Below are 13556 nucleotides of genomic sequence, written 5' to 3'. Positions count from 1 at the left end.
CTGGAAAGTTTATTTAGGGGGTAGAGGGAAAAAATGAACAGTTGGGTTATTTCTCAAATAATCTGGGGAGGGGCGAGTCTTTGGGGACCTAGGGAGGAAGGATGGGACTCTGGAAACTAGAAGGCAGAGAGGGACAAGGGTGGGACGCTGGCTGTCTTGAGGGGCGGGGTCGGGGGTGGGGCAGAGGAAGCGTATCTTCCACTTAGGGCCGGGCGCCCCCTAGGGGCCGCTGCCACTGCCGCTGCCACTCCCGCTGCTCGCGGAGTCCAGGATCCCGGTGCGAGAGCGGCGCGAGCGCCGGACAACGGTTCCCCGGGCCCTTCGTGCACGCCTGGGACGCGGCAACATCGAGACGGAAATGTTGAGGCAGTGAACAGAGCCGGGATCCGCCACTGGTAGCGCGTCGCCCAGAAGCGAGCGGCAAAGCTCCGCTCCGTCTGCAAAAGTCTGGGGCGAAGGAGTGGACTCAGGACCTCAGTGGATGGAGTCCAGGGACCCAGGGGGCTGTGGCGAGATCTTAGGGCAGGCTATTCTCACTTCTGGGTCCTCCCGGGAGTCTAGGGGGCAGGACCATAGTGGGGTGAGGCCATGGGGAGGGCGAGCTCTTACGGGGGTCTCAAGGGGCTCCTGAGAGTGGGGAGAACCAGATTAAGACTGAGGCCTTGGGGAAGGAGACTCCGATTTATGGCCCTTCCCCTGGACTGTGAATGCACCTAGAGCAGAGACCATCCTGTGTGTGTGTGTGTGTGTGTGTGTGTGTGTGTGTGTGTGTGTGTGTGTGTGTGTTAGTCGCTCAGTCATGTCCGACTCTTTGTGACCCCTCGGACTGCGATCCGCCAGGCTCCTCTATCTCATGGAATTCTCCAGGCAAGAATACTAGAGTGGGTTGCCATTCCCTTCTTCAGGGGATCTTCTCAACCCAGGGATCGAACCCAGGTATCCTATATCGACAGGCTGATTCTTTACCATCTGAGCCACAAGATAAGCAGAGGTTAGGGAAAGGGCAAATCTGGACTCAGTGGACCTTAGAGATGCTACAGATATATCCTGCTATGGAGACTGGGCTGTGGGAGGGGAAAGGGTAGGAGTGGGGGTTTTCAGTGTGCCATGCCAGTCCAGACTCTGGGACCTAGACGTGTTGACCCTGGACACAGTAAGGGTAGGTGTCAGTCTCTTTCCTGGTTCCTCTGCCCCATGCTCACCTGCCCATAAGTAGTGCAGCCAGGCTCGCAGCCCCTCTTTTCTAGGAGTGGGAGCCAAGTCGGGCTGCAGATGACGTCACTTTCGCAAGTGGCAAACCTGGGAATGGTGTGTGGAGAGAAGAAGGTGGAGAAAGGCTAGTGGGATTCCTGCTCTCCAAGGCTTTGCCCTATATGTCCCTTACCAGATCCAGGCCCCGCCTCTTAGAACCACGCTCCTACAAAAACCATTCCCTAGATTTCAACCCGCCCCATATTCTCTGCATTTACCCAGGACCCTGTCACTTGAGAACTCATTCTTGCCCACCTCAGACTATCTGTTCCAGGCCAGTCCCACCCTTTTAGTTCCTCTTCTCAATCAAGAGGCCCTACCCTTAAAAAAAAAAAAAAAAAAAAAAAAGTCCTGCTCCACGGATGGCTACTCCTCGGTACTGCCAATCATAGAAGCCAGGGTTTCCACAACCTCTGCCGTTTTCTGCTGCTGCTGCTGCTAAGTCGCTTCAGTCGTGTCCGACTCTGTGCGACCCTATAGATGGCTTAGAATGCCTCGTCCTTTAGACTTGGAGGCTTTGGACTCGGGCCACGCCGCTTCAGGTGCCCAGAGGATCAAGAGGCAGATCCCTCGTTTGGCCCCGCCCAAACTATAGGCCACGTCCCTCAGACACCGCCTCTCCTACCAGGCATCGCAGAGCTCAGAGCAGAGCGGCTGCCTCTGGCGCACCCCCAAGAGCAGCAGGTGGAAACGACTGCGAAGGGCAGCCTGGAGGTGTACCAGGAAGGATTCGCACCTGGACATCGAGAGAGACAGGACGGATAGGTCAGGATGCGCAAGGGTTTTGGCCCCTAGTTGGGCAACCCGAGCAAAGAACACAGAGAGACACGCCCGAGGTGGGTGTACTCACCTGGGGCTCAGCTCCCCACAGCGCACTGGGAGGAGCCCAGAGTCCGATGCCTCTGGTGGGTTCATCTCTGAGGGAAAAGAGGGCCGCAGAGAAAGGGACTCCAGCGAGTTCCAGTCTTGTGTCCTTACAGCTGAGGAACCAAGGCTTGGGGTCCCTCCAAATTGGGAAACCCTAATTATGTAAGTCCTCCCAAACATAAAAATTAAAGACACTTTGCTTGGGATGTAAATGCAGCTTCAATTAGTAATAACCACAAATCAAAATCAACTTGTCATTTATTACATTCCTGGCAGCGATGTAAGTTCTCATATGGTTACATATACTCCTTTACAACATCCCTATGAGGTAGATCTGTTATTTCTCCTCCTTTCTTAATGGTCCACATGAGGCTCAGAAAGGTTGAGTGACTTGCCCAGGGTCACACAGCTATGAAGTGGCAGTTGGGATTTGAACCTAGGTAATCCGCGCTCTTTAATCACCACTAGACCCAGGTGCCTCCTTCAGTCACCCTAAATCCCTCTGGTAAGGAAATTCTGGCATTGTTGTGGTTGAGTTGAGGTTTCTGGATGTTAGAGTTTAGGCATAATCTGGAATGCTTACCTTCCAGGCACAGCTGGTCTGTGCCCAGATTGGTCGCCAGCCTACGGTGTCTCTGTGATCTAGCTGGGAGTGGGTGGCTCCCTCCACAAGCCCCCAGCAGCATCCATGCCAGGGTCAGCTGCAGGGCCCAGGCCAAGGCCCTGGGTCGAGTGCGACCCCTGCAGGCCATGTCCGCCTGAGATGAGAGGTAGCTGGGATGCAGGGTGAGGTTCAGTTGTCCCTTTCTGGTAGCTTAGGGTGGCACTGTCCTGATGCACAGCCAGGAGACAGTGCCAGGCAGACGAAAGAATGGGCAGCTGATGAGGAAGCAATAGCCAAACACTCTAAATTCCCCATGGGCCACGAAGGCCTGCCTTTGACCCAGGAGCCCCCCATGGGGGGCTTATGTCCCTTCCATCCCTTCAGGTGCAAGTGACCTCACTCCTGTTTGACCATGGTTCCCCATCTCCCTCCCCTGAAACAATCTCCCACTCTACAGGACCCCAGGCAACCTCCTCCATCCTCCAAGGGGACGTCCGGGATTTTCCAGTCCCCTCTTCTTCAGTAATTCCATCCTCTCCTCTGCCCAGTCTCCTCCCTCCTTCCCACTCGATCCCTGCTGGCCCCTTTCATGGTCATCTTCTCTCTCTCAGCCTACAATCGGCTTAGGAACTGCCACCCAGGGCTAGACCTTTGGAGCCAACCTTGACTGTGGCAGGACTCGGGTTCTGCCCCTGGGATCCAAAGTCCCCAGGGCAGGGGATACTGGGGGTCTGTGAAGTCAAGGCAATTTTTTCCCCCTCTCTTCTTCCTGTGGCCACTTCTGGCCACCTCTCACCTGTTAGTCGAACTGGAGTCTAGGCCGCTGCTGAGACACCTCAGGCTCAAATCCAGGAAACAACGACAGCTGAAAGGGGCGTGGTTGATGCAGAGGAGTGGTTTTCCCTAACCCCTCCCTCTGCTCCAGGGAACCAAAGACCAGAGGATCTGGGGCTGGTGTGTACATGTCCTTGTGTTTGTCTTTACGTAGAGCTTGTGACTTAAACTCTGTATGTGTGAAGAGTGTGTGTGTGTGTTGGATGAGGGTGTGTGTGTGTGTGTATGTGTGTGTGTGTGTATGTACTGAGAGTTTATATGTGTTTGTTGTGTGAGGGTATGCTTATGCAAATCTCTTGGGTTTGTGTGCATGTATGTGTGTATGTTCAAAATCTGGGTAAGGAGGTCTGTAAATGTTCCAAGCCTAGTGTATCCAGCTGAGTAAGAGTCAGGTAATAAATGCTGGGGAGAGGGATGTAGGAAGAGGGTAGGTATCCTGCAGAAATACTGTGAATAGGTCGGTGGATAAAAGTTGTTGACTATGAATGTTGACGATGAGTGAATAAGGTACCATGTGTGGAGACGGTGTGTGTCTCCCTCTAAAATGTGTGTGTGCATGACCCCTCTGAAGTTTCTGTGAATTTCTGTCCCCTGCAAACATTTCCTCAATTCATTCAACAAACATTTATTGAGCACTTATGGTATACCAGCTTCTGAGGATGCAATGTTTTGACTAAGACATGGAAATCTCAATCCCCGTAGAGCTGACAGTTTAGTGGCAGTGTCCAGCAAGTAAAACGGCCCTCCAAAATAAACTAAAACTAAAAGAAAGAAAGAAAAACAACCTTCCAGTGAGTTCATGAGTATGTGTATGTGTGTCCATGTTTTGTACTGGGAGGATAATGTGTCTGTATTTTGCATACTGTATTTAGTGTGCAGCTGAGCTTCCCTTGGTTTGGATCACGGTTGTGTATATGCCTGCCTATGCTTGTGTTTGTATGTGTTGTATGTGTCTGCATTGCTGAGTGTGTGTATGTCTGTGTTTTCTAAGTACGTGTTTGGATGTACGTTTGCAGAATGTCAGTTTGTCTGTATATGTGTTTCTGTGTTTGCTCCATATATGTTTGTATGTGTGTGTGTTTGTAGAATGTATGTTTTGGGGAGTGTTTCCAGAATGGGTGTATGTGTATGTGAGTCTGTTTGTTGAACATGCGTTGGCATGTTTATGTTCATGTGTAAGTTTGCAGTGTGTGTGTGTGTGTGTGTGTGTTTGCCTGTGCTCATAGAGTGTGCATGTGTTTTTGTGAGCAATGACCACTACCACAATCTCTCTCCCTTTAGTCTCAGACTAGTGCAGAGTTTTTGTCTGTCTCTTTTACAGATGTACTCCTAAAATCCAAACCACTTCTTTGCACACAGTAGGTGCTCAATACCTGTTGAATAAATGAATCAAGAGGCACTGTCTCCTGGTCGCTGCATGGGTACACGCTGTTGGCTTCAGCAACCAGTATCCAGTGGACTTAGCCCTCACCCGCTCCATCTTGGGGTAGTCCAGGGTGTTCGTGGGTCATATCTGTCCATCTTCTAAGCTGTACCTCCCGATAACCCTTCCTTTCCCCTGACCTTCGCCCCCAACCCTGCGCTCATATTTCAGCACGACGGACAGGAGTGCTCCAGATCAGCACCACGGAGAGTTCCCTAGGCTGCAGGCTGAATCCCGGGCAAAAGAAATGTCCCGACCTTGGACAGAGAAGTGCGAGGAACAGACTCGGCGAGATGGCAACACAAACATGCCGACAGAGACAGAGAGAAACAGATCAAGACAACTCAGGCAAAGGCGCAGAGATGAGTAGAAAAGCGCCTGGGGAACACCAAGAAGTAGACTTCGAAGTGGCTCCCTTTGACTGTCAGAGGTCGCTCCGGCCCAGTGACCGCGCCCTCCAGGGCCTTCGAGAAAGTTATGGGCTGAGACCCTTGGGAAGCCGCCACCCCGCCGTGCCCTCCAATGTCAACGTTGGGGGTGGGGGCTTCCACTCCAACTCTGGGAAGCATTGTTGGCTTGGCCTCAGCAGTAGGAACACTGCGGGGGAGTGGTGAAAATCGCTCCCGCTGCCCCCCTTCCCAACTACCAGCTAATCGTTCCTATAAATACAGCCCAGCCTAGCCTGGCTTCTTAATCCTGACGATGAGGGAGGGGATCGCTGGGGGAGGGGGCGGCAGGGTTCCCTGAGGAGTCTCTGCTTGGGAAGGGGGTTCGTATATGCCTGTAAGTGTTTTTCTGAGGGGGCATCTCCTATGAGGACAGGTCTCATACACTGCAGATACACTCTAAGAGGCTCTCCTTGGGATATGAAGTCTCGTGGATAGGGGCAATTTCTCATAGAGACTATGGCTTTTATGGGGTCTTTCATTGAGGGTACCCTCACCAGGCTCCACAAGTGAAATATCCTGGCGCGGATCCTTCTCTAGGGAAATGTCTCTTCTTTGAAGGGTGGGCTTTTGAAAGGAAGTGTCACCTCTCAGAGACCATCTGTTTCAGAAATGATTGTCAGGGTGAAAGGAGATCCTGATTGGAGAGGACCTCCCTGCGGGGACTACCTCCCCGTGGGAATGTGTCTCTCTGAGGGGATCACTGCGGGGAGGGAGTTGTCTGCATAGGGAATGTATCTTAGTGAGCTTGTCTCCCTTGGGGTGTTTCTTGCGTTGGGAGCCTACCCACGAGCATGTCTCTCCCCTGGCACGTCTTTCCTTACGGGGGTCTCACGGTAGCTTGACTTCACTGGGGGCATCTGGAGGCTCCTCCCCCACGCTTACCCCCTTTCCCCCTGCGCGGGCAGCCTCGGCCAAGGCCGGGCTCGGGCGCCCAGACGCAGTGACGGTGCCGGGTCCGCCCCACTTTGCTCCGCCCCCGCCACCTCCCTCCGGTCCCCCCCCCCCCGCCCCAGCCGCCGCCGCCGCGGTCCCCGCGGCTTCTCACTCCCTCCCGCCTCCCTCCTCCCGCCGCTACCGCCGCCTCCCACCTCCCTCCCGGGGGCCGAAGCCGCTGCCGCCGCCGCCATGGACGATTCCGGCCTGATTCGTCGCCGGAGGCTGCAGGTATGCGGCGGCCCCGGGTGGATGGGAAGGGGTCGGCGCCCCGGGGCGGAGCCCGGCAGGAGGCGGGAGAACTTGACGCCGGGGTGGGCCCAGGCACCCCCTCCCACGGCCTCGGGAAGCTACCCGGGGGGAACGCGGTGGCCGCGCGTCTCGCCGCGCTGGGGACCCCGCCCCTCAGGCTCTGCCCGGGGACCCAGGGATCTGACGGAGGGGCCTGCAGCCTAGCGCTCCCCCTCGAGAGTAGCCCAGGGGCGCCGGACCCTTCAGAGGAGATAGGGGGCTGGCACTGAGATCTTCGCCCTGGTGCTCGGCCAGGCTCGGGGTGAGGGGGTGCAGGGCAAAGTTATTGCCCCAGGGCTCGCGCCCCCCGGGGCTGCAGGCGCCGCAGCAGCGGTAAACATGTTTGTGTTGCAGCCTCGCCCCTCATTACCCCAGGAGTCCCTTTCTGAGTCATGGGGACCCCCTACGACCTGCACGCACCTGCTTGGCCACCGAGATTCTTCCTACTGCCCTAATTGGACAGGGATCTAGACAGTCTTCCTCCTCACCCTTCATTCCACCCCTCTTCACTACAACACTACCCTACCCCCGCCCCCACTCCGCGATCCTCAAGTCCAGCCCAGCTTGTGGGTGGGCGGGAGCGATTTTTAGCTCCTTGCAGCCTTAGATGTTGGTCTCCAGGCTGCGCAGGCGCAGGAAATGTGGGTCCACTGCACGGAGTGGGATACTGAGGCTTGCTGTGGAGTGTGGGGAACTCCCACCTCCTAGATGGGTGGGGATTCTGAAGTTGAGAAGGGTTCTATTTGGTCTGCAGCATGCACTTTTAAGGGTTAATATGGGGGTTTGGTGTTGCCTCCAAACTAACTCCAGAGCGAAAATTGATCAAAACTTCACCCTAAGGCCTGCCTGGCATCCGGTTCTTCTGAGTCTCCTTGACGCACAGCCCCGAGCTAGGTAATCTGGAAGAGTTTATGTAAAGCCTAGAATGAGCCCAGTCTCAGGCTGCATCCCTAGCCTGGAGCTTGGGATGAGGAGAGAATTCAAACCCTCACCCAGGGCCCTCTTCCATTTTTGGAAGGGGCCATTTCAGAGGGCAAGGACTTCTCAGGCGTCTGGATGATGCTGGAACCAGTCCTGAGTTTTAACCACAGCCCAGATGGACTCTTCAGGTCTTCCTCTGATTCCCTTCTTATCCCTGGGTTGGGTTAGGAGAATGGGTTCTAATAAAAGGAAGGGAGATGCCGCGAAGACCGAACAAGTACTGAAGCAGCCAGATATGGTCCGTGCCGTCGGGTCCTGGAATAAAGGGGGAAAGGGGAGGAGCCTTCCTAGGGTGTTCCGCCCCCTGGGTCGGCGCCGACTCCCATTGGCTCAGTGCCACGCGGGATTTCGTTCTCCCCGCAAGACCACGCCCCTGTCCCGGGATCCTCCCATTCACCCACCTATCCTTCCCAAAGCTTGTCTTGGCCGAGGTACTCCGCCGAGATCCTGCCCAAACCGCTTCCCTTCTGGCACGGTTAACCACTGTGCAGCCTGACTACACTCTCACACATTGGTGCAACCCCTTAGGAGCTGTCCCACAACTGTGGAGCGCCCAAGTTTCCCGCGTGTGAATTCGGATGGTACAGCAATCTAAGCTCAAATGCCCTTTCCGCAGGGCCCTCCTTTCTTTAATCCCAAGGAGATGCAGAATCCGCTGGGCAACGCAGTTCTGTAACTGGCGATGGAAGTGGCCTCTGTTTACACTGACACCAAGGTTCAAATCCTCTGCCTCTCCACATTTTCCCTTTCCTCGACGCTAAAATGTTTAGGGATGCTTAGCAGATGGGGCTAGAGTCGAAAACTTTTCTAGGTAGCACTTAGAGCACCTAGAGCCCTGGGGCTCAGCCTCATAGGCCACAGTGTCTCTGAGATTTGAGTACCGGACTCCATGGCCAGAAAATCCAGATCTTGGTTTTGACTGGGCCATTGCAGTCGCCTGGCAAGGCTGGTCCAAGGGGTGGCTCATTCAAGCTAATTCTGCAAAGACAGAAGGAAAATCTGGTACAGAATTTTGGTCATCCCTGGCTCGGGATGGCAGAGCTACCAATCTGGACAGTGCGCCCTTTGACCCCAACTATCCATCTGTCCTCTGTACTTGGGACTGCGAGGTCCCTCTGGCTCATCTTCTGCCATACAGCATATACATCCACAATGTTCCTATGATCTAATATTTACTGAGCAATTACTATGTGTGCTAGGCAGCATACTAATGTGCTAGGCACCTGCATCATCTGCAGAATCCTCTAGAAGGCATGAACTGTTGGAAGGTCATTTGCCAAGGTTTTAAGTGGTAAAGCTGGGATTCGAACTCAGGACTTTCTGCTATCAGAGATCCTAGAAAGATCCTAGAACATTCCTCAATTCTCCCTGGTTGGTGGGCTTCAGTTGCCTTCGACTCTTTGAGACCTATGGACTGTAGCCCGCCAGACTCCTCTGTCCATGGGATTCTCCAGGCAGGAATACTGGAGTGGGTTGCTGTGCCCTTCTCCAGGGTATCTTCCCGACCCAGGGATCAAAACCAGGTCTCCCACACTGTGGGCAGATTCTTTACTGTCTGTGCCACCAGGCAGATCCCTGGCTGGAGTCCCCACTAAAGAGGTTTTGAAACCCTCATCTGAATCTTTCTACTTGCAGCCCTACCCAGTCCCTTCTATTCACCATAGCCTGTGGACACAGAACTGGCTGGAAGACGATGTTGCTTCTCCCTTCTGTTCTTCAGTGCTCTCAGAAAAGGGTCCAGATCTCTAATTTCTGGTCCCAGTGGTGGCTTCCTGTGTGCTTGACAAACAGAATGCAAATGTCTTCTAATGTGGACAGAGCTAAAACCTACCCATGGTTATCATGTTTATCACTGCCATTACTGAAAAAGACTACCCAGCCATCACGTGATTCCCCCCTCCCTTTTTTTTTGTCCACCACATGGCATGTGGGATCTTAGTTCCCCGACCAGCAGTGGAAGCCTGGAGCCTTAACCGCCTGACCACCAGGGAAGCCCCCTGATTCCATGTCAGATCTCAGTTTTGAGCCCTGCTAATGACCCCCACCCCAACTCTGTGAATCTGGTTGAGCGTGGGGTAGAGCTACTGAGATGCGGAGGGGTCATTCACTCATCCAGTCATTCAACCTTTCCTGCTTGAGCATGCCAAGTTTATTCCTGCCTCGAGGGCTTTGCAACTGCCTCTACTTGGAATGCTCTCTCCACAGATCCTCCCATGACTGACTTATTTTTTCAGCAACCAATTTAAAAGTCACCTCTACAGAGCAGCCCTCTGGCCCTCATGTTCCCCTCCTAGCCATTTCCCATCACATCACCTTGCTTAACTAAAAAAATAAAATAAAAATTATTTTATTTGGCTGCACCGGGTCTTGGTTGTGGAACATGGGATCTAGTTCTCTCTGGCCAGGGATCAAACCTGGGCCCCCTGCATTGGGAGGCTGGAGTCTTAGCCACTGGAACACCAGGGAAATTCCACCTTGCTTAATTTTATTCATAACATTTATTTCTGTCTAAAATTATTTCATTCACTTCTACATTGATGTTGTCTGCTTCTCTCCTTTAAATACTGGTCCCCAAAGGGCAGAAATTTTCATTTGTCTCATGTACTGCTGTGTCCTCAGTGCCTAGCTCCAGGGTCCGCCATACAGGAGGTGCTCACGAAATGTTTTTCAGATAACGACTCCTGTTTCATTTGCACAAACACATATTGAGACGCCAACTCAGGAGTCCTATATGGGGCTCCTGCGCTGGTCTCTCGGGGTCAGGAGAGGAATCACCCTGGCACTTTTTGCCCAGGATCCCATCCCTCAACCCAAGGCCGAGGTGCTGGTGACGATGCTGATGAAGGACCTGTCCCACCCGACTTCTATCCCTCCAAGGGGCTGACAGGGCTTTTGGGCAGTGGCGGTCGGTCCTCGCTGACCTCTATCCTTTTGCTCCTTTGCCTTCCAGAAAGATTTGCCCCTGCCCCGGAAAAGCAGCAGGTGAGCCCTGGGGGAGAGATGCGCGGGGCTGATGGCCCTTTCTCCAGCTCAGGTTGGGGTGCCAGGCGCGCGCGCGGGCGGGGCCAGGCGCGCTGGTGCCCAGCAGCGCCCCCTCCTGGCGGGCGGCAGCAGCAGGCCTTTCCCCTCCCCCGCCCTCCCCTGCCCGCTGCGGCTCCAGCCTCCGCCCCGCGCGCTCGCTCCCCGCGCCGCCGCTGCCGCTGCCGCACCTGCCACCATGTCGCCGCCGCCGGGTCATGTCTGACTCTCTCTGGATCGCGCTTTCCAATTTTTCGATGCCCTCCTTCCCTGGCGGCAGTATGTTCCGCCGGACCAAGAGGTAGACCCCCGATCCCTCAGACCCTGACCCGGCCCTTCCCCCAAAGCCGCCCTCCTGCTGCTGCTGCAGGGCGGGGCCCGGGATGCTGCACCCGGTCCAGCTGCGCCAGAGGTGCCCGCGCTGAGCCTTCCTGCCGGGGTTGAGGCTAAATGGGGGGCAGTGCGGGCCGAGACTGGGGCGGGGGGGGAACTGCACGCTAGAAAGGACCGCCGCGGGGGGAGGGGGCTGCGCCTGGTGGGGGATTGCCGCGCCTTTGTCTGCTGGTGCTGCGGGCTCCCGCAGCCGGAGGGCGAAAGTAGGGGAAGAAGGGGAGGGTGGGGGGCTTAGCACCCTCAGAACAATAGCCCCAGCCTGGCCTCCCCCCACCGCCATGCCGCGTGCTCTGGCCGTGCAAATATGCTCAGTCACTGCTCTGGGCGGGGGGTGAAGGGAGTGGAGGGGCTGAAGGGTCCCTCTTTGGAAGCTGGGATCCTGAGGTGCAGAATGAAAGGGGGGGGCTTTTATTATAGGCCAACCGCCCCTCCCAAAGAACACAGCCTCATATGAAAAATAGTGACACACAGCTTCACGCAGGACATGATGTCACACACACATACACACACAACAGCCCTAGTGTCCCAGATACACCCGGGAGTCGCCGCGAGTTCCCAGCCATACAGTGGCCATAGGTCAGAGGCATGCACAGACACACAGGGACACTCCCAAAATCACGCAGTCAAGTACATCTGCAGGCACAGTGCAGCGTACACCCAGGAAGATGTCACTTGTGTGGTGATACACACACACATCACTGTGCCATCTGAGATGCACAGAGACACATATGTGGCAATGACATCTGTGCAATGTCACAGTATACAATATCACCTAAGCATGTCACATGCTGTGGCGCACAGATGCCAGAATGACCCAGAGAGTCGGAGACACACACAGTGCCACAGGTTTTCACACATTTTCATCTGTGTCACACACGGTGGCATGCTCAGACGTGCCCAGTGTCGCAGGATGTTAACCTCACACACATATAGAGGTATATGATGTATCGCACACATTTGGATGCCATACGTGGCCACACATGGTTAGTATCACGCTCGGACACAAGGACAGTGTCTCATACAGACTCAGACTGCTACACAGAAGTATAGACGCAGCAGAAATCATGCATGAGGCACACTTACAGCCCGCAGTGGCACATCTAGTCACGGACAAGTGGCTAGACAGACTGCCAGACAGACACACAAAGCCACAGGTCACGTCACACAAGATAAACTCAAGGACTGTCACACATGATGTCACACTCGAGTGGTCCCAGGGCTGAACTCACACAGCCGGTGCCACGCCTGGATCCACACAGCACATGTCACGCAAAGACCCAAAGACACGGAGACACGAGAATCTCCGTTGGCATCGCGTGGACATGACTGTCACCCCATACATGGTCACACGTGATCCGTCCACACCAGGAGGCTTGCACCAACAACACATCACATGTGCATCCTCTCCCATACACAGTCCCCCACTGCCTCCTCCTCTGAGCAGTCCTTTGGGGGCACATTCGAGCACCCACTCGGTTGGGAGACAGGTGGGAGGGATCTGAGATGGGAAGGTGATGGTCGAACCCTCAAACTCACTGGGCTACGGCCGGGTCCGGCTCCCTGCCTCGCCTTCCCCGCAGCTGCCGCACCAGTAACCGGAAAAGCCTCATCCTGACCAGCACTTCGCCCACGCTGCCGCGACCCCACTCCCCTCTGCCAGGACACCTGGGTAAGACAGGTGATGGGTTTGCGGCCAGACTAGCGGAGGCGGGGCCATAGGAGAGGAGTGTGTCCACCCACAGGAAGGGTGGCCCAGAGTCTGGACACAGGACCTGGACTAGACAAGGGGCGGGGCCATCCTTGTGTAGGCTCGGCGGTTCCGCAAAGGGACGGGCGTTTGTGTGCGGAGGCCCAGGAGGAGCTTGTTTGGAAAGGGGATGGGGCAGAAAGGAGGAGCCATCCTTAACGGGCGGGGCTCCCCAGAAAAAGGCGGGATCGACCCGGGGAGGGGCTGGGCTGACTAGGTAGCCGAAACATTTTGGGGGGAGGGGCCACAGCTAAGGGAAGTGGCCCACTCATCACGGCTGAGATTAGACTAGGGAGGAGACAAGCTGCTGTTTGGAACCCGCTTTGAGGATCAGGAGGTCTGATGGGATTGCCTCCCACGCCAGGCCTGAAGATCCCCCTCTTTCTGCTACAGGTAGCAGCCCCCTGGACAGCCCCCGCAACTTCTCCCCCAACACCCCAGCCCATTTCTCCTTTGCCTCTTCCCGAAGGTGAGTCCCTCTCCCCAGGGCCCCAGAACCCTGGCCATACCCTCCCCAGCCACCGTCTGGGCCACCATCTGTTCCCCTCATCACTGCCTCTGAGTCAGAGCCTGAGGGACCGGCAGAGTGCCCCCAAAGTCCTGGCGGGAACAGGCGCCCAGCATTAGGGGCGGGACCACAAGAAGGCGGGGCCAGTCGCCTGGTCGGAATGGGGAAGGGGTGGGGCCTCCATTGCTGCGGAGCGAAAGCGCTTGCGCTATGGTCCCGGGGTCTTAGTCTCCCAAGCCTGGCTCTCCAGGCCAGGC

The 13556-nt window shown here is 55.5% G+C and overlaps 2 protein-coding genes across 4 annotated transcripts in view; one reads left to right on the top strand and one right to left on the bottom strand.

The window, feature by feature from the left end:
- On the bottom strand, positions 1-4207 carry RTBDN (retbindin). 2 transcript variants are annotated; one of them, XM_018051257.1, is made up of 6 exons: positions 3519-4207; positions 2702-2997; positions 2102-2168; positions 1877-1987; positions 1203-1299; positions 1-447 (listed from the first exon to the last, which is right to left on the bottom strand). In XM_018051257.1, the coding sequence occupies exons 2-6, from the start codon at positions 2868-2870 to the stop codon at positions 220-222; spliced, it is 672 nt and encodes a 223-aa protein (XP_017906746.1). In that variant the 5' UTR covers positions 2871-2997; positions 3519-4207; the 3' UTR covers positions 1-219. The 2 variants fall into 2 exon arrangements, with proteins under 2 accessions (XP_017906746.1, XP_005682380.2); XM_005682323.3 differs by having other exon boundaries at positions 2702-2949.
- Positions 6518-13556, top strand: part of MAST1 (microtubule associated serine/threonine kinase 1) — a 29071-nt gene continuing 22032 nt past the window's right edge. The window contains exons 1-4 of one of the 2 annotated variants that reach the window (XM_018051256.1): positions 6518-6592; positions 10584-10615; positions 12625-12713; positions 13185-13260. In XM_018051256.1, the coding sequence (XP_017906745.1) occupies positions 6554-6592; positions 10584-10615; positions 12625-12713; positions 13185-13260 (236 nt within the window). In that variant the 5' untranslated portion in view covers positions 6518-6553. Of the gene's footprint in view, positions 6593-10583; positions 10616-10765; positions 10953-12624; positions 12714-13184; positions 13261-13556 lie in introns of those variants that run through there. The other variant, XM_018051254.1, reaches the window with a different exon arrangement.

The sequence above is a fragment of the Capra hircus genome, chromosome 7, assembly GCF_001704415.2.
Source record: "Capra hircus breed San Clemente chromosome 7, ASM170441v1, whole genome shotgun sequence".
In the NCBI taxonomy this organism is placed as follows: domain Eukaryota; kingdom Metazoa; phylum Chordata; class Mammalia; order Artiodactyla; family Bovidae; genus Capra; species Capra hircus.
This window is presented reverse-complemented; position numbering and strand designations above follow the sequence as displayed.

Bases quoted from the DNA above. Each gene is read 5' to 3' on its own strand.
- RTBDN (XM_018051257.1), bottom strand. From the start codon at position 2,870: ATGGCCTGCAGGGGTCGCACTCGACCCAGGGCCTTGGCCTGGGCCCTG. The intron at 2,169-2,701 runs GTAAGCATTCCA...CTTTTCCCTCAG, and splicing joins AGACCAGCTGTGCCTGGAAG to AGATGAACCCACCAGAGGCA. The intron at 1,300-1,876 runs GTAGGAGAGGCG...CACCATTCCCAG, and splicing joins TCTGAGCTCTGCGATGCCTG to GTTTGCCACTTGCGAAAGTG.